Genomic DNA, 20295 nt, shown 5'->3' with positions numbered 1-20295 from the left:
TACTCCGACTACACAATCCGCAAAGCCATCACTCCAACCATCAAGAAGGATCCTGTTGAGGAGCCTTTCAAGACCTTACCCTACATTGCTGGGGTCACAAAAAAGATCTCCAAAATCCTGATTAAACACAAGATCCAGGTCCGATTCAACACAGTACATAAAATCCGTGATCTGGTCCGGTCTGTAAAAGATGTGGTTCCAGACATACAGTACCCTGGTGTCTACAAACTAAGTTGCCTCTGTGGTAGCAGTTACATTGGGGAAACCAAATGACATGTCTCGGACCGCATCCGTGAACATAAAGCAGACCTGAAACACGGTAGGACAAACACCTCAGCCGTGGCAGATCACTGTTACAACTCAGTGGGCTCACATGACATTGACTTCTCCAAGACAGAGGTTCTCTGCAAGCCATCTGGCTATCATGAAAGATTTGTTCATGAGGCGATCCACATATACAAACACAGAGACAATTTTAACCGAGAAGATGGATTCTGGCTTAGCAATCATTGGAAGGACGTAATACACCATTTCGGATCTTAACTGATTGTGTTCACGTTTACGGAGACTTTCAGACCGCGTTCCACTCACTGGCATTGTATTCTCCGCAGGGAATGGATTCTTTGCTCCACTGCGAGTTTTCCCCCCACGACTCACCCATTGACACGACGGTCAATGGTACAGTGTTTATAACAAATAGTATAACATTTATATGCTCAATACAATGTACAAAGTAATATATAGTATCGTAATTGTATAGTAAACATATAGCAGTGTGATACACATTAGGGTGGGTCGAATAATACATAGTGATATATTAAAATGTATAAGGTATAGGGTGGTTTATAGCAATACAGTATATAATTTAATGTTGGGTTTATCTATGGCAGTATATAGTACGGTGTATGCTCGTGTGATGTAAGAGAATAAAGTTTAGATGGAAGCATATTATATAATTTTTACGACGTATAATTGTAATGTATTACTTGCTGTTAGTAACTCAGCTTATTGTAGAGTATAGTAAGTATACTGATGGTGCTATGCAGTTTATACTTTAGTTTTTTTTTCATGTAGTTTATACTTTAGTTTTCTACGTGGTTGTTTAGTAACTGCAGCTACATACTATTAACATTCCTTTCCTTTGTTAATGCTACTCCCTGCACCCTCCCTTGGTGCTGCTGATCCTGCATAATGCATGGGCATAATATGACTTTGAAACCCCCCCGCCCACCTCCTACGCATTTACATGAATATGCTAAATTCCTCTTGATATGCACATTATTTTTGTTCAGGCGCTCTTCCACCTCCAACCCAGCTTATATATAAGCTCCTAGCTTGGCAGTGTCTCATTCTTCACCTGAAGACGGCTGCTTGCGTTGTAGCCGAAACGTCGTGAGAATTATTTTATTTTATTATGTTTTATTTTTATTATTTTATTACTTCCCTTCTACGTGACTTTACCGAAAGAACCAAGAAGACAAAATGTACTCTTCAACAAACCAGTGTGCTGAACTAGTCACTAATTGGCATGTTTTATATACGTGACACACCTTACTAATTGGCTGTGTCAGGTGGTGGCGGGTTTAATGACACATTTATATACGCGATTAACCCAAAAACATCTATTATAGTATCGATAATATTGGTCGCGAAGACCTACTACGATGTGTTAAACCGGACTGTCTTTGCATTCCAAGTTCCAGTGCACCTCCTTCTTTTGCACGGCTGATGCAGATGCAGAGCAACGACTACAATTTCACATTCAGGTGGTCAAGCCAGATAACCGCGTCAGTAGCAGCGGAGTATCGCTGCAATTTTGCCTTCGTATTCGGGGATCGGGGCATTGCGTCGTTACATGTTGTACAGTCTGTTCTTGATGACTACAGTCATACACTGGAGAGTTTTTAATTTTTCATTTGTGCATCAGGTATCCTCATCTGCCATGGTTTGTGCACAAGTTGTGCTCACACAGTGACATGCACGACGCAAGATTAATTGTGTTTCCAATAATGAACGTGACTTCTCGTATTACCATTTAGTCTCTAATACACATCTCTCTCTCGTTCATTTCAGTTATTTCCAAGCACATAGCTTTCTTTGCCAATATACGTGGCTTTTTTAAAGCTTGTTTAAGGCATTTTTTTATTCCCACCGTTTCTGATCAATGTGGCTTCTTGCCGCCAGCGCGCACATTGACCAAAGGTGTTCCCACTTGATAATGCAATGGCGTTGGGCACTCGGTGACAATTCATAATCGTCTCCGTCACCATAGATCGTAAACCATCTCAAGCAGTCGCCCAAGACAAAACGCGGTTCTCTCGCTCTCTCAAGCGGATTGTTGTCGACAGCGTAAACGGCAATCGTCGTCAGTGTTGTGCGACTCGAACGTGACTTAAATTACGAGCGCTTCTATTCCGAGGCCCAACTTCAAACCGCTTCGCTCACTCTCGTCGGTCGGTCGCTAATTACTCAGTGGGATATTAATGGTGCTCTTATAACGTCATCTCCAATCGGCGCCACCCACCGTCAAGCAGCCTACGGCAAAGTTTGTATTTTAATTCCATGGCACGGTTTTTAACGGCAGGTATTTCTAGACATTGAACAGCTGTCACCATTATGAAGTCTCGTCTCACTTTTTTTTCCCGCTCAACCTGCGTGTTTGAGCTCAGGGCCTCTCATTATTATTATAATCATCTACCTATTTTTATTACTGTGAAATAATGTAGTGAACCCGCTGATTTTGCCCATCGTTCGGTATAATTCAAGCATCTCCAAATAATATCAAGTCGCCACAAGGGAACATTCAGTGCTTAGTCAAACCTATCACACATTTAAGTGATCATAAAATGTCACTACAGTGAATTAATGTCTCTTCTCACAATTACACTGCTTATGGAAATCCATTAGTTACTGCGTGCTATACTGCATATACATCCCTGATGCAGTTTCTATATTCGTTGAACTTGACACTCATAAAATAATTAAAATGCATTCATTAGCGATGACAAAATAAAATGCTGAAATGTCAACATTTCGCTAAGATGTCACTGTAACAGGCAAATGCTTCCTGAAATCAATCAATGCATGGTTTTGTGAAACAAGTGACCCTAAGACAAAGAAACATTGAAAAATGAACGAAGCTCACTATTAATTAGCGGTTTTAATTACTGCCCCAACAGCGAGTTTCATGATTCACCCTCCCCCGCCCTACCCCATCACACTCTCCCACCCAACCCCATCATGCTTCCTTCAATGTCTTCTTCCCCCTTTCATGGAATGAAACCATAATTAGCCGCGATCACTGGGAAGGTCACGGCCAAAGTGGGAAAGCTGCGCCTAAAGAATGGAAACGACTTCGGCGAGATTCAATCCGTACACGAGCACAGTGAGCTTCCGTTAATGCTGCTGCTGCTACCGCCGCTGCCGCCACTGCCACTGCAGCAAGATTCACAATGCAAGATGCAAAACAAAATGCTCGAAGCATCGTATCCAATGAGCGGGGCTGATGTGAATGCCACCTGTTACGGGGCAATGATGCCTGGCTGAGCCACGTGGACCTTCAACGAGGCAGCAACGGATTGGGACAAATTTGTGAATTCTGCTTGAGTGAGAATTCGATATGCATATTAACAATACGAGGGAGACATTACTCATTGGACAATTATGTGCTTTGAGAAGAGTGAGCAATGATACGGTTAACTCGAAGCTAGCAGTGTCACCCACTCTCGTTTGAATGTTTAACCAAGGGGGGTGGCACAGTAACTATAAGCTAGCAGTGTCACCCACTCCCATTTGAATGTTTAACCAAGGGAGGTGGCCAGAAGTCTCAAGCGGCGAATTACGGTAATGAGAGCATTTAAAACCTTGGGTTTGAGTCACCACCCATGAATGAACACAGGTTTCTAATGCCAGTGAGTCACCAGTAACTGCACGGTGACCAAAGAGTACACAATAAAACCGATCTAATTAAAACAAATTTCTGACTTAATTCTATATATTTGACCTCTTAGCAATAAAAAAAAAACCCTCCTAAAGTGTAATGCGGCCACAGCTGTCATTGCTCCTTGACAACTTACGTACGTGTGTATGTTGAACTTCTTTTGCACAATACGTACACCAATCTATGGGTCACTGTTTGAGTCTACGAGTCTCTGTGTGAGTCTATGGGTCTATATGTGAGTCTATGAGTGTCTTCTGTGTAAGTCTATGGGTCTCTGTATGAGTCTATGGGTCTCTGTGTGAGTATGTATGTAGGTATGTTGAACTTCTTTCGCACCGTACGTAACCAACCGTGCTAATGGGAGGAGCGGGGGAAGGACAACGAACTGGACGCCCTTCCTGTTGGCTCTGCCTCTTTGACCTCTCTGTGTGCTCACTGATAAATGACATTGAATTAACCCTCTCACTCATTTACATTTTGGAGAGAGAAAAAAATGTCAATTAAAATGTTCAATCAATATTAAGAATATGTACGAAGATTATATTATTTGGGTCTTTCGGTAAAGTCACGTAGATAGGTTCAAAAAAATTACAAAAAACTACGACGTTTCTTTGAACCTATCTACGTGACTTTACCGAAAGACCCAAAGAATATGAATTCCTGCAGTCACGAAAGCTTTAAGTTACGAAGGTTATCACATGAATGTCCACGTGTTGTCCATTTCCTCCATGTCCGACTCATAACCTGTTGCTTGCCGTCTCAACAAGTACCTCAAATGAATTCCAGTACCTTAAAAAAAAATCTATCTTATCGATTTCTTGATTTACAGTAGCTCCCAATCCAACCGCACCGAGAGAAAATGTTTCATTTGTGCAAGCTAGGATTTTTTTTCATTTCTAATTCTCAATAAGTTGCATTATTGAGCTTGCAAGACACGCTCCCAAATTGTCGAGGTTTACCGTGCACATCGTTCGACACTCACCTTCTGCCAGAGCCTTCTCTTGTTCACCACTTTCACCACCATGGTCGGCCTTGCCAGGTACCCATTGTTTTTGAAGGAGAAATCTTGTCCATTCCAATGCACGTTTTTCAGAAACCTAAAATAAAATATAACAGGCCATTTTTTTAAAAATGAAAGTACTTTTACATTCAACCATATTAAGTAGTGCAAGAATCACTAATCACCGCTCCCATACTCAATGGATGAATTAATTCTGCCCAATCTCAGCACTGGAGCATGAGCTACAAGCTCAGAGGCAGGGAAGAAGAATACAACCAGTTTTAAATACCTGCGCCCAGAATGGCAATGATCTGGCCAACCCAACCCCGCCCTCCCCCCAAAGAAAATCCCTTCCCCTCCCCCCCACCTGCTCTGATGAGTCCGGTGTGCCTGCTGATACCGTCGATGGCCCTGGTAATACCGTCCAGAACGTCAAGATGTTACAATGTATGATACGAGGGAGGATGTGGCATAAAACATTTGTATATATATATTTTTTAAAGTACCTTTACACTCAGAGCCCGTTCCCTAAGGGTGTACACGTAGAATCGGAGGTGGGGGGATCGGCGGGGGTACTGCCCCGGGTCCCGCGTTTTGGGGGTGCCCCCCGTACTTTGACGTGACGGTGTCAGACGTAACACTTCGGATTTAGCTTGAAGGCGTTGGGGGGAGGGGACCACATGGTGGAATTTTAAAAACTATAAAAACTATTCTTTATTTTACCAGGTAAGGCCCACTGAGCTATATAGCGCTTTTTCAGAAGCGATCTGGCGATTAAAAATTATAGTCCAACGAAATATCTGATCATGAGGAAATTTCTAGCAGCTAAATTCTCTAAACGCGTAATATTGATTCTCAATGTGGAGAGAAAAACCGGAGGACCCAGAGAGATCCATGCGACCACGGGGAAAACATGCACACTCCAAATATACAGCAGGCGTCAGGGTCGAATCGAACCCACGACCTCCTGTATACCAGGCGAGGGAGATAACATCTCCTAGCCAACGCGGTGCCCTTGGCCCTGCTTGTGCTGCTATGGATGGCCCTGCATACACTATGAAACATATCTAACTTTCTTTTTTACCTCACCGGCGATTAATATATTAATTCCGATCCTTATATTCCACAGTGAACATTTAAGGATTAATAAGATTGGATTTGTGTTTTGAGAAACTCCTCAAGTCAAAGAGCACGGAAAGGTGCACGCTTGGAATTGCACTGAGAGATATGAAGAGGAGAACACGTGGGTTTGAGCCAAAATTGTATACAGGCAGTATATTGACTGTTTAAAGAAGCGGGCTCGGGAAGATGTTCGTATGCAGGTGAATGCACGAACCCATTCATGTGAACTCTTGAGTATTATCTCCTTGCGTGCCTGAGTTTTCTCTGGGTACTGATTTTCTCTGAAATATAAAACACTCACAAATAGAATCGCCCAAACATCCCCACTGACCAAAGAATCCCAAAAGCAAGACGCCCTTGAGTCTCCTGTGGGCAAATGTGTTTAAAATATTGATATATGGGCATACGTATCGCTTTAATGAATCAAGAACCAGTTTGACTCCGTATTCTTCTGAGCTGTGAGCATGTGTAGCAAAGCACAATATGCTCATGCGGTACTAAAGCTCTACTGGTGATGCATAATTATTGTTGGCATATTCATCATTCTTATTGCTGTTGTTCATATTATTTAGTGCTGTTAACAGTATGTACTCGCTATTAATGATGCTATTATCATTACAGTTGTGATGATAATATTAATAGAAAATTATGGTGAATGCATTAATTAAATTAAATCATGAAAACGAACCATAAATCACACAGGTTAATGAGACTGATTAGACGTGGTGGGTGCTGCCAGAAATAATCCCGCATCTATGCAGTGCTCTCTTCTGTGCGTGTACCTGTATACATGAGCATGCACGATGGTACCTAGTGCAGTGTATAAAACATCACAACTGGGGAGACAAAGGCGGCCGAGAGTAGCGTTGGCCACCCACCTACCCCCTCGTGTGCCATAGTTCCGGCCTTCTGCAGGTGCTCACTGACAAAATTTTGCCCCAACAGTCTGTTCAGGCTATAAGGGTTGTTTTTTAATGTTTGTTGTTTGTGTGAGCAGCTAAAAGGAGTAAAATATATCGAAGGCTATTCGAGCGGACAATGGGGGGCTCTGAGACCTGCAATTTAGTATTTCACATGTAATCGGTTCCCTAGGCGAGATGTGCCCCCGAGACGCTGCCACACGGAGCACGCTTCAAAGCAACAAAAGCCCGCGGTGTACGAACGCCGGGTCCCTGCAGACCCCCTCCCCCCTCTGCCTCCCTCTATCCAACACAATATGCCGCCCGCGTGCCGACTACGCGCTCACACAGCCAACGTGGGGGGAACGGGGGAATTTTCTCCGTGCTAAAAACGTCCGATTTGTGTAACAAGAACAACAAAAAGGCGCAGTTGTGGACGTTTGTATACGCGTTGCCACGGTGTGGGCACAGCAGCTGTCTATCTTGCACACTAGAGGCAGATCAAGAAATGTGCCAATCTTTTAAATAAGGCCCCACATCATTAATATACTGTACTGTACGGTGTACTGTGTTAGGTAAAAAACAACTTTTGCTGGCTGACTCGCTGGAGCACGGGCGGGCAAGTCACAAGGTGAAGACGATCGTCACCCACGTACCACAGCGTTGAGCCAGATGCGGACGTCGCGCTGACATCGCACTGGCATCACCCAACCCCCCGCACCAACCCTCCCCCCACTCGCCGTGTATCCCGCGCAATTACGGGGGCAGTGTGAGCGATTTTAAAAAAAAAATACATGTTTTTCTCTCTCAATTGTCAATAAAACATAAACTTTCAGGACCTCAAGGGGAGGGGAAGGGCAGGGAGGAACGACCGCTCCCACCCACCCCCCACGCCACCCTACCCCTTTGAACCACCAAGTTCTCAAAGGTTGAGTTTCCACACCTTAAAGTAAATCACTACCCAAAGAATGAGCACCTCTAAACTTGTCGATATGTACAGAGAGGGTGATTCCCAGGGTGTCCAAAAAGAGTTTGCGGCGTCTATCATCAAGAAATAATACTTTAAAGTCACAGTCAAGCATGTCCAAGTGAAGATACTGCATCGGCATTGTGCTGAAATGTACGAGTGATGTCGCAGCGATGTCACTGGGATGCTATCACGATGCACCAGAATTGCAACGGATGTTTTTCCTATTAATAAAGATTCAAAGTTGCGTTGGACCGACCAGGACAAACAACCCAGGTCTGTGTCTCAAGTTTGAACATCCAAGTTACGTTCTGAGCATGTTGTTTTACAGAAGAGGATGTGCCCGTCATGTGTACATGGTTTTCTACCTCTTCAGCGTAGAAATATTTGAAGTGACCACTTTGTTGCTTTTAGTTAAAACACTTTCAACAAGAACGGTGCTACCAACATGCACATCCCTACCAGTAGCGCGAATGGTTATTTGATCTTTAGGCAGACGAAATGCATAGTGTCAGCGTTAGTGTCGCTGCACCACTCACAGCCTGGCCAAGACAGCGATGAACAACGTTACGCATTTTACAACGAACGTCTTCTTATTTCAAACTAACAAACATTTTTTATTTCACCAGGTAAGGCCCACTACTGAGATATATAGCTATTTTTCAGAAACGAGCTGGCTTTCACAAATGAAAGCTCAACGGAGTGGCTTATCACGTGGACATTTATAGCAACCAAATACTATAAACGCATGATTTTGATTCTAAATGTGGAGGGAAAACCCGGAGAACATTCCACATGACAACTGGGAGAGAGACACACAAGCTCTAAATATACAACAGGCATCAGGGTCCGAAACGAACCCATAACATCCTGTATACCAGGCGAGGGAGTTAACATCTAGTCACCGGTGGCGCCCGAGATAAGCAGGAAAGATGAGGCAAACAACCACCCCCATTTTTCCTCATTCACATTTCCAAAACATATGTTGAGTCATCCCCTTTCTTTGTTAATTTAATGCCATTTGACTTTGTGCTCAATGTGATGTGACATCATTCTTGAAATCACAGCACTACGCACAGTACCACAGAAAATGTTGATGCATTGGTTACTGTGTAATAGTAATGTATGGAGTAGTGGTGCAGAGGTTAGCCCATAACGATGAACGCGTCGCCTGAGTTCGGTTCCTGGCCATGGTAAACATCAGTGGTGAGTGATGTTTGAATCAGTCTTTAGGTTCACCAACACGCATGAACCAAAACAAAACAAAAAACCCATGGAGATATCTACATCTAGGAATGGAATGCTGAAGGACTGTAATTTATTATTGATATATTTCAAATTATATAACCAGGAAAGCCTTGTTCTTAATAACATTCAGGAGCGTCTTACATTTGGATGTTTCGTCAAATCCATTAGTGAATGTTTGGCATTATTTTGGAGAAAAATAGAAAACCCAGAGAAAACCCAACATCATCATCTCCTGGCCACACCTCATGCCTACAACACCTGGCAAGCCCCGGTGGTCGCCCATACAAGGACTAGCCAGGCTCAAACCTGCTTAGTGTTCAATATCTGATGAGATCTGGCGCATTTACTGGAGATCTGTGGAAAAAAAATTTTACAGCTCATCGGATTCCTCCAGTATAAATAAAGATTCTGATTCTGATTTGAAGTCATTCAGTTGTGGACCGTTGTTTTCATAGCTGAGTACTCTTATCTGCACGCAGATAATAACAAAAACATATTTTATTTTGTATTAAACGTCATATATGCAAATTGCACCTTAAGACGTGGCAGTAGAATTCGTAGCGTGGCCGGAAAGCCACAGACAAGTGGGAAGGCAGCCAGATACAGTGCCTATATTGGAATGTTTGGCCAACTCCATTCACGAGTGTTTAGAAATAACAGCAGAAGACCGTGGATCCACGAATCCCGATCCGCTCAGCCGTCGTGGATAAATGCATCGGAAGATAAGAGGGGCACAGGAGAAGTTACCACGCAATCCCTTTAACCGCACCTGTGCTCAATATAACCGATCGCGTACAATGTGTCCGCGTGGAGGCAGCGCGATTGCAAATGTTGTGTAATTTCAAAAAACAGGGCAATATCCGCGCAGCCCGGCGCGAGTTGAGCTCCCCGCGCGGACGTCTGAATCGATGTGCATCCCATTGGCGCCCGTGGGGAGAGCAGCAGCGGAATTGCCTTGATTGTTTTCTCCCTTTACAAATTCCGTTATCGTCCTGACACAGCATGAACTGCGGCACTCTTTTATCTTACGATGCAAAATGAAAAAAAATGTACTGCATAATGAACTGTATTGTGTTTTTGTAATGCCACCGTGGCTGCTTTGGTGAAGCCACAGCGACGAGACGATGCTTAGCGTGCACCTGACCCGACCGTGGCCACTGTGGAAAAAACTCGTCGCCTTCGTGTAGGTGCACTGCACATTGCGCCGTTCACTCAGCGTCTCACTGTGGAAAATACCGCAGGAAAAATCCCCTTGGGACAAATCCTGTTAGCGAGTGCCCATGAAGGCCGGCACGGCACACAAGGGGGTGGATGGTCAACACTACGCCCGGCCGCCTTTCTCTCCCTCGTGGTAATATTTAAACACCAGGTACTCATTTGTATGTATGTTGAACTTCTTTCGCACTGTACTTTGCCAACCGTGCTAATAAGAAGTGTAGGGGAAGGACAACAAACTAAACACAAAGTAGTTCTCAAGAAATGAGTTTTTCAATCTAGATTTAAAGTATATAGCTCCAGTGACTTCATAATATCGGAAGGAAGAGCGTTCCAGACGGGCGCATAAGCACATCTGAATGCGCGCAATACAGCGAATGTCATTGTTCGTTGGCTAGCCATAAGCTGCTGCGAGAATTACTGGAGTTCGCGTGATGGTTTATGCTCCTTGACAAGATCAGCAAGGTATTGTGGTTCATTAATGGCAAGCACTTTGTGTATAATGAGTGCACCCTTATGTTTTCGTTAGGTAACCGGAAGCCAATGCAGCTCAGCGAGCACTAGACGGAAATGGTGGGAAGGCTGAGTCGACCTAGGGGAGGCCCAGGACTGGTTCAGATAATCGTCACCGGTAATGGTGGCCGTGAGTGGGAATCGAACTCGGCTCGCCGGGTTTGTAGCGCAACGATAACCGCCACGCCGCCGCTCCCCCGAGCCCTCTATCACAGGTCTAGTCACAGACAGCTAAACGCAGGACGGGGAGAGAAAGTGTTCGCAAGAGTGAACATGTGTACTAAAGATTTGCCCAACGTCGTTGAGTCCTGCCTATTGACATATTGGCAGGATAATCACGGAGTGATGGTTGGCTACCTTCTTAAGTCCTGATTTCAGCCGGCAGAGGAGCACATGTTTGTGGTAGCCGAGAAATGGGGGTGGGGGGGGCAATGCTAAGTTTTAAAGGGAACCTGGCTACTGTAGCAGCGATAGCGGATATTGGTGCAACGGAACGGTTTTGACATTCAGCGTCTCAGGCTCTCTCAATCTCATGATGGTCAACTGCCAGACGTTTATTGGAAGGGACCCGCTCTGCTATATATGCATCCTGGTTCTACGCAACGCTATGTAATGCATAACACAAAATAATCATGAGTAGAGTAACAATTTAAAACATGTAATTATACTTTTCGATTTAAAGCGTTCGTGACTGCAGGGATTCAAAGGGCTGAACATTTATTATCATAAACTATTTATGATTATCTTCTTGGTTCTTTCGGTAAAGTCACGTAGAAGGGAAATAATAAAATAATACAAATAAAACATAATTAAATAATTCTCACGATGTCGTGAGAATTATTTTATTATGTTTTATTTTATAAAATAATTCTCACGATGTCGTGAGAATTATTTTATTGTTTTATTTTTATTATTTTATTATTTCCCTTCTACGTGACTTTACCGAAAGAACCAAGAAGATGTAATTATACGTTTTATAAAACAAGATATGTTTTGATTTTTTACGATCAAACCACAACGATATCGCGATACCAAAAATAGGAAAAGGCAAGTACTGGACATGGGTTAAATTCTGCAGCGCGGACACCGCAATGAGTGATGTTGCCCCCTTAAGTCACATTTGTAACTTTGATCCCTACCTATGTATCGATAGTTCAATGTAAATTTGCCACGTTATTGAGGGACTACTACTGTAGGGTGTTGTCTTGGTGTGGTCTGGAACTGCTTTGTTGATGTTTTTGCTGGCTTGCCCAGTCTTGATAAATCGTATTTATATAATTAATGTATTATGTTTTCATATTTCGTCACTTGCTTACCATTTTCTCTATTTTGCACTTCTATCGTTTTTTTGTATTGTTCGCTGTTGTAACTTGCTGACCTACCCATACTAGACACCTGTCAAAAATATCTTCACAGCTCATCGGATTCCTCCTACAATCTAAATAAAGATTCTGATTGATTTCTGAAGTTGTCAGAAGTTTGTCTTATTAGACAGGAAGTATTCATTCACAATTCTCACAGATTAGCAGTTCACACCATGAGAGAGCAGCACACAGTGGGAGATACTCTACAGAGCAGTGGTTCTCAGAGTCTGGTCCCTGCGGTCCGCGACGGTCCTCCAAATGATCTGTGGTGGCTGTGATGCATGGTGCAGGTTGATCCAGACAATAATGACGTTTATTATACCTTTTGTTTCAGACATTAATCATATTTTACTTGTGATATTTCATAAAAACAAAATAAAGTTCAGTAAACTACCCTGATTAAACTACCCTCACCCGAAGATCTAAGTGCCCCCCACCCCCCTCTAAAAAAACTTATAGCTGTGTAAAAAAAAATTGTTCCGGTAATATTAATAATATTCTATTACTGGCATTCATAGAGATGGGTGAATGTATTTTGTCACTAGGGGTGGGGTGGCTGGATGGTCCACGTAAATGCTTGCATCGACTGAGCGGTCCATGGTACCCCAAAAGGTTTGAGAACCACTGGGTTAGGGAGATCCCTTCAAGTGCCCTTATCTACACACTGGGGGGGGGGGGGGGGTTGGGGGGCTCGCTTTCCAACATGCCAGGCTACACAGAAATGTCTGTTAATAAGTAAAAAGTCAAACGTAATCAGACTTTTGGTCATTGACGACCAAGCTGAGACCATCCCCATCATTCAAGTGGAGAACCCATTGCAATTGTAAAGGGGAGCCGACACAATATTGCAGGGGTCTCGTCCTTTATTCCTTTTCTTCCATCCACACCTGTCCCCAGCCGTCCCAATATCGTTCCCGCAAAAGGCCCCCTCTTCCCGCCCGTTCTCTCCTTATATCTCCTCGATCACCCCTCCCACTAACCCACCTATTGGTGGAAATCCTTCCCCTGACACCCCTACACAATCATTGGCAGCTGCCTGGGTTCAAATTCAGGTTCTCAACAATGCCGGCTCCCCGAGTCATGCGGCCACCTCCAACTCAAAGGTGAGAGGTTGGTCTTCCTTAACACATGAACTCAATCGTCACAAACACAATGAAAAAAGAGGTAACAGCACACAACACTCCATCTGTCCGGGAGTATTTAAAGCTGCTGCTTGCATTAAAAGTTTTCCTCGCTCATGTAAATTCAGCATTTATAGCCTGTTCTCGGCAACAGTGCCCTAAACGATTGTGCTGGAATAGAAATTGTTATTGTGCTGTTACTGTCAGGAAAAAGTGGCATACATTCTTAAAATAGTTAAACCTCGTACACAGCGAGCCTCTAGCTTTCCCCTTTTAAAGGAGTGGAGTGAAATCATTACACGCAAGAGACATCCCTCAAAATAACACACTGCCGACTTTGCCTGCGCTCATTAAACGGCCAATACCCTCCACCCGTGTTCTCTATATACCAATAGGCTGCGGTTATTTATATTTATACAGATTAAGGTGTAAATTATGCCTGTAATGAGCACTCGAGCCTTTGTTTCGTCTGCAATGCTAATCAAGAGCCATAATACATTAGTTGTCTTGCCTCACGGCAGATGTGGAGTGTGTGTTCACAGGAAGTTCCTGTTTTTTTATGCTAATGTTGGTCACGTGACCAGGAAGTGACGATGTTAGATTTCCACTGTACCACGCGGGCGTCAGCCATTACACAGATAAGTCAAGATGGCGGCACGCATCGCATCTCAGTGAGATCACAGCCGCACTTGTCCATTGTGGGAGCTTAAGAAGCATTATCTGTAAGTTGTTTATATTCCTATAATATTGGAAATGATGTTGTAATGTTGGAATGACCGTTATAGCAATGTAAATGCCTTCATGGTGCCGTTAAGTTGTTGTAGTAAATACGAGGCCTAGTTAGTAACGAAGCCTGTGACTTTCCTTATTGTGGATGTTACTTGTGATTTAGTAGGTCGAGTCAGACTTGTGCCTATGTTGCGATCCTGAGAGTGATGACGAAGTATCTCATCCACAGTTTAGTGTTAAGTGTAATGCTGTACATTTGGGGTGCAGTGGGATGAATACACTATGTGCCTGTATGCAACGCACCAGCTTGTGCCTTTGTCTAGTTGTTCAGGGGTAATGTGGGGGCCTGGTCCTTCCAGGATCTATTGTTATCTGAGACAATGTTCTGATGCTGTGGTGTTCATTGTGTGGGTGTTTCCGAATTATAACAGATGCTGTATCTGTGTTTTCTCACCAGTTTTACCTGTTACAATCAATAAATGACGATCGGAGTTGGACGGTCATCCTGGCTCCGAGGGTTTATTGAACACATGGTTATCTACTCGACTAGCGGTGCAACGCAGCGCACAGCGAGGCCGAGATAGTAAAAATATACTCTTCTTAAAGCTCCCAAGAAGTCCTGCAGCCAGATCTGCAGCCAGCTCTGCAGTCAGCTCTGCAGCCAGCTCTGCAGCCAGCCCTGCAGCCAGCTCTGCAGCCAGCCCTGCAGTCAGCCTGCAACAAGCAAGGAGCTCTGCAACGAGTCTACATTAAAATCGTGCTGCAAGCATCGCAGCATGGAAAGCCACAGTTCAGCAGGGAGAGATGCTGAAGAAGGTGAACCAAGCAATCCAGGATCTCCCATCCTGCCTCAAGAGGACCAAGGGAGTTCAAGGCCCCAGAGGGAGGTCAGGTTGATGCAACAGGCCTTGGAAAGCTATGAGGCTGAGAAACAGGACCTGGATGCCAGGATACAACGGGCATGGAACCGGGTTGAAGCAGATTTATCTGAAGCTTCAAATGCCTCAGACACAGTGGCCTCAATTCAGCGGGCCATCCAGCGAGTGAATGTGAGCAGCTCAAGCTACAAGCTCCTGGCAAATAGATACATCTCCCTCCTGATGAAGGTGAAAACAGATGAGGGCATTGAGGGAGTGCGCAGACAAGAGCACTTCCTCGAACTGCTCGATGATAATGTGCAGGCAGTGATACAAGAGGCAATGGACCGTGTGGAGGGCTTAAGAGAGACACGATATCAGCACTCTGTCTCATCCAGGTCCACCACAAGATCTAAAGCCTCAGCGCACTCACAGACATCATCTACTAGTATGGCAGCAGCTCAGGCACGCGCAGAAGCAGCAAGCGCCCGTATTGCCTAAATGGCTGAAGAGGAAGCCATGCTAATTGAAAAGGCTCGCATACAAGAAGAAGCAAGCATAGCAGAGAGTACATTAGTGGCTACAGTGGCTACTGCCACACGGAAAAAAATTGAGCTGGATGCTAAGTTAAGCACCCTACAACTCAAAAGGGATGCAGCTGCTGCAATGGCCCAGGCAGAGGTGCTCGAGGCAGCAGCCAACCTGGATAAGGAAGAGAATTGGAGTGAGTTTGGCACTCAGAAACCTGTCAAGGACCGTGATCAACTCACCAGAAAAAATATTTTGGACTGGTCTGAACAATGCATCAATGCTCCTCCACCAAACCATACTGAACAAAGGGTGGATGTTCAGGCATTGCCATCTCCACTCCGAATGAACATGAATGCTGTCTACAGGAATGGTGGAAATGCATATCCCGCTCTGGCAGTTAGTCGCCAACTCAGCGTCGTGCACGTGGGGTCAGACGTGGATGCACCAAGTCAGACCCACATTCCAGACAGTCACATAAGAGGATCCAACCAACGTGATCGAAACCCTTTGGGCCCACAGTCCAACGCCATTGCAAATGACGGCATGCTAGGCAATACAGCCAATAATGCCGCCTCACAAGCGCCAGTATGGACACACCCTGGATCAGCAGGACTAGGAGACTTTGCTAGGTACCTGGCTCACCGCGAACTAATCAACACAGGACTCGTTAAGTTTGATGACCACTCTGAGAACTATCGAGCCTGGAGATCTACCTTCAGGAATGCAATCCGAAATGCAGACATCTCTGCAAGTGAAGAACTCGACCTGTTGGTGAAATGGTTAGGAAATGAATCTGCAGAGTATGCAAAGAGGATCCGGTCAGCAAACATTGACGACCCCGCCTCAAGCCTGCATGCGGTGTGGGAGAGGCTCGAGGAGTGCTATGGTAGCCCAGAAACCATTGAGAAGGCTCTCTTCAAGAAGTTGCAGAACTTTCCAAAAATCTCTGGTCGAGACAATGAAAGGTTACGGGAGCTTGGAGATCTTTTGATGGAGCTTGAATCAGCCCAGGCTGATCCCTACTTACCAGGTCTCATTTTCTTGAATACCTACCATGGCGTGAACCCCATCGTAGAGAAATTGCCATTTGACGTGCAGGAAAAATGGAGAACAGCGGGTTCAAGATACAAGTCAAAGCATCAGGTTGCATTCCCCCCATTCTCTTTTTTCTCAAAGTTTATCCGCAACCTGGCTAAGACTAGAAATGACCCGAGTTTCATGTTTGGCACCACGGGGATTTCCAGTCCAGATCTCCCAAAAATGGAAAGGACAACGGCGAAACGAGGAACAGCAAGAGGGCCAATTTCCGTACACAAAACTGAGGTCTCCCCTGCGACATTCGCAAACTCCGTCCAGGCAACCACCACAAAGAAAAAGATAGAGGATCCAGAGAAGCAATGCCCATTGCATGATAAACCTCACTCCCTCCAGAAATGCCGTGAGTTCAGGAGGAAGCCATTGGAAGAGCGGAAGAACATGCTGAAAGAATTTGGAGTGTGCTTCAAATGATGTGCTTCTACTAACCACCTTGCAAGGAATTGCAAGGCAGATATCAAGTGCGAGGAATGTGGCAGCGACAAACACGCAACTGCTCTGCACACATTTTACTCGAAACCCAGTAGCACTAAGGCTTCCGATCCCGAAGCAGAGCACGGCGGGGAGCAAGGCGAGACCGCCGCACTCACTTCGTCAATCACAACCAAATGCACAGAAGTCTGTGGAGAAGGCTTCAAAGGAAGATCTTGCTCAAAGATATGCCTCGTCCGAGTCTATCCCAAAAGACATCCTGAAAGGGCAGTAAGGATGTACGCCATAATGGACGACCAGAGCAACAGGTCTTTGGCAAGGTCAGAGTTCTTTGATCAGCTAAGTGTAGGTGGGAATTCCTTTCCATACACGCTCAGAACATGCTCAGGACTGATGGAGACAGCGGAAAGAAGAGCGAGCGGCCTCATGGTGGAAACCATAGATAGCACCATGAAGCTAGCCCTTCCTACGGTGACAGAGTGCAACGAGATACCGGACGACAGGAGTGAGATTCCCACGCCCGAAGTTGCACGTCACCACCCACACCTGAAACCCATAGCAGAGTTCATCCCGCCATTGGATCACGCGGCACAGATTTTACTTCTGCTCGGCAGGGACATGCTGAGAGTCCACAAGGTTCGCGACCAACGCAATGGACCTCACGACGCTCCCTACGCCCAGAGACTCGATCTAGGATGGGTCATCGTAGGTGACGTTTGTCTCGATGGGACCCACAAACCAGACCACATTATCACATTCAGAACGAGTGTGCTCATGAATGGACGCACGTCACTCTTTAAACCGTGCCCCAACCACTTCACGCTGAAAGAGAAACTCGGCGAGAGAAGTCAAGGCTGTACCATGCAGGCCGACGAAGGAACCTCTATGCTGAAAGATGATGTTGGACATACGGTGTTCGTGACAACGAAGGACGATGACAAACCTGCTCCATCGCTAGAAGATAAAGAATTCTTGAAAATAATGGACAGAGAGTTCTTCCAAGATGAGTCAAACAGTTGGGTTGCCCCTCTGCCATTTCGTAATCCCAGATGCCGGCTACCCAACAATAGAGAGAAAGCCCTCTCACGGCTCAACTCATTGCGCCGCACCTTGGACAAGAAAACAGAGATGAAGAAACATTTTGTGTCCTTCATGAAAAACATATTTGACAGTGGTCACGCTGAAGCAGCCCCTCCTCTAGAAGAAGGACAGGAATGCTGGTACTTACCAATCTTTGGCGTGTATCACCCAAAGAAGCCGGATCAGATCAGAGTGGTGTTCGATTCCAGTGCTCAATTTAATGGCATTTCCTTGAACAACGTAATGCTCACTGGACCTGACTTGAACAACATTCTCCTAGGGTTACTCAACCGTTTCAGAAAGGAGTCAATCGCCGTAACCGCCGACATTCAACAAATGTTCCACTGTTTCATTGTCCGAGAAGACGACAGAAATTACCTCAGGTTTCTGCGGTACCGCAATAACAACGTCGATGATCGAAATGTTGAATACAGAATGAAGGTGCATGTCTTCGGCAACAGCCCATCCCCAGCGGTAGCCACCTATGGACTGAGGAGGACCGCGCAGGCAGGAGAAGGGGAATATGGGAAAGACGCCAAGCGATTTGTAGAGCGAGATTTCTACGTTGACGATGCACTTAAATCAATGCCCACAGCCTCAGAAGCCATCGATCTGCTCCAAAGGACGCAAGGAATGTTAGCAACTGCTAACCTGAGACTTCACAAAATAGCGTCCAGCAGCGCAGAGGTGATAAAAGCGTTTCCTTCCGACGATCGTTCAAAAGACTTGAAAGACTTGGACCTTAACGTCGACACACCACCAATCCAACGCAGCCTTGGACTGAGTTGGGACCTGAAAGCGGATACGTTCACGTTCCAAGTATCAATTGGAGAGAAACCTTACACGCGACGAGGCATCTTGTCAATGGTAAACAGCCTGTACGATCCATTGGGATTTGTAGCGCCGGTTACCATTCAAGGCCGTTGGATACTCAGAGACCTTTGTGCTGATACACAAGACTGGGATAGCCCGTTGCCAGAGGAACGGCGACAAGAATGGGAAACTTGGAGAAATTCCTTACAGGCACTTGAGCAGCTGCAGATTCCTCGTTCCTACACGCCCACATCCCTTTCCGTCACCCAACGGAAGGAGTTACATGTGTTTGCAGATGCTTCTATGATGGCCGTAGCAGCCGTAGCTTACCTAAAAACCACAAACGCAGAAGGGATCCAGCATGTTGGGTTCATATTGGGCAAAGCCAAACTGGCCCCACAACCGGACCATACCATCCCAAGGCTTGAGCTGTGTGGAGCGGTTCTTGCTACAGAGGTGGCGGAACTGATCTTAGACGAATTTGACGTCAAACTGGATGCGGTCAAGTTCTACACGGACAGTAAGGTCGTACTAGGCTACATAAACAACCAAACCAGAAGGTTCTACACCTACATCAGCAACCGGGTGGAGCGCATCAGGAGATTGACGCAGCCGGAGCAATGGAATTACGTTCCAACTGACCAGAATCCAGCAGATCTCGCAACTAGGTCCGTCCCTGCATCTCTGCTGAATCAAACCATCTGGCTGACGGGTCCAGCGTTCCTGTTACGACGTGACGTTGGCCCATGTACTACCAAGGAGACCTTTGGACTCTTAGAGCCCGAGTCCGACAAGGAGATTCGTCCTCTAGTGACAACTTTCGTAACAAATGTGTGACCAAGAAGTCCACTGAGTCCACACCATTTTGAACATTTCTCGAAATGGACGACGCTCGTGCGAGCGATAGCACATTTAACGCATATCGCAGACTGCTTCCATCGCCCGATGAGAGGCACCACTGGTAGCTGCAATGGATGGCATTACTGCACAGTGCCACGCACTGAAGACGAGCTTTCCAGAGCAAGGAAATCAATCTTCCGCTGTGTGCAACAGGCAGCTTATGCAAGTGAGATCAAGGCCATTAACAAGGGAGAAGACCTTCCTAGGGTCAGCACCCTCAGGAAGCTAAACCCCGGGATGGACAAAGACGACTTGCTCAGGATCGGTGGTCGGCTAGGGAATGCAAAATGAGATGAGAATGAACGAAACCCCCTCATAATCCCAAGGCAGAGCCACATCGCAATCTTACTCGTGCGCCACTACCACGAGAAGGTCAAGCACCAAGGTCGGCACTTCACAGAAGGAGCAATCCGATCTGCAGGGCTGTGGATCGTTGGAGCAAAGAGGTGCATCGCCAGCACAATCCACA

At 45.5% G+C, this 20295-nt stretch overlaps 1 protein-coding gene across 1 annotated transcript in view; it reads right to left on the bottom strand.

The window, feature by feature from the left end:
- The window catches only part of LOC144936141 (glutamate receptor ionotropic, NMDA 2C-like), a 215704-nt gene that overhangs the window by 126659 nt on the left and 68750 nt on the right, over window positions 1-20295 (bottom strand). Inside the window, exon 4 of the mRNA XM_078863428.1 lies at window positions 4923-5037. Coding sequence (XP_078719554.1) covers window positions 4923-5037 — 115 coding nt within the window. The remainder of the gene's footprint in view (window positions 1-4922; window positions 5038-20295) is intronic.

This window comes from Lampetra fluviatilis, chromosome 1 (genome assembly GCF_964198595.1).
Source record: "Lampetra fluviatilis chromosome 1, kcLamFluv1.1, whole genome shotgun sequence".
Taxonomy (NCBI): domain Eukaryota; kingdom Metazoa; phylum Chordata; class Hyperoartia; order Petromyzontiformes; family Petromyzontidae; genus Lampetra; species Lampetra fluviatilis.
This window is presented reverse-complemented; position numbering and strand designations above follow the sequence as displayed.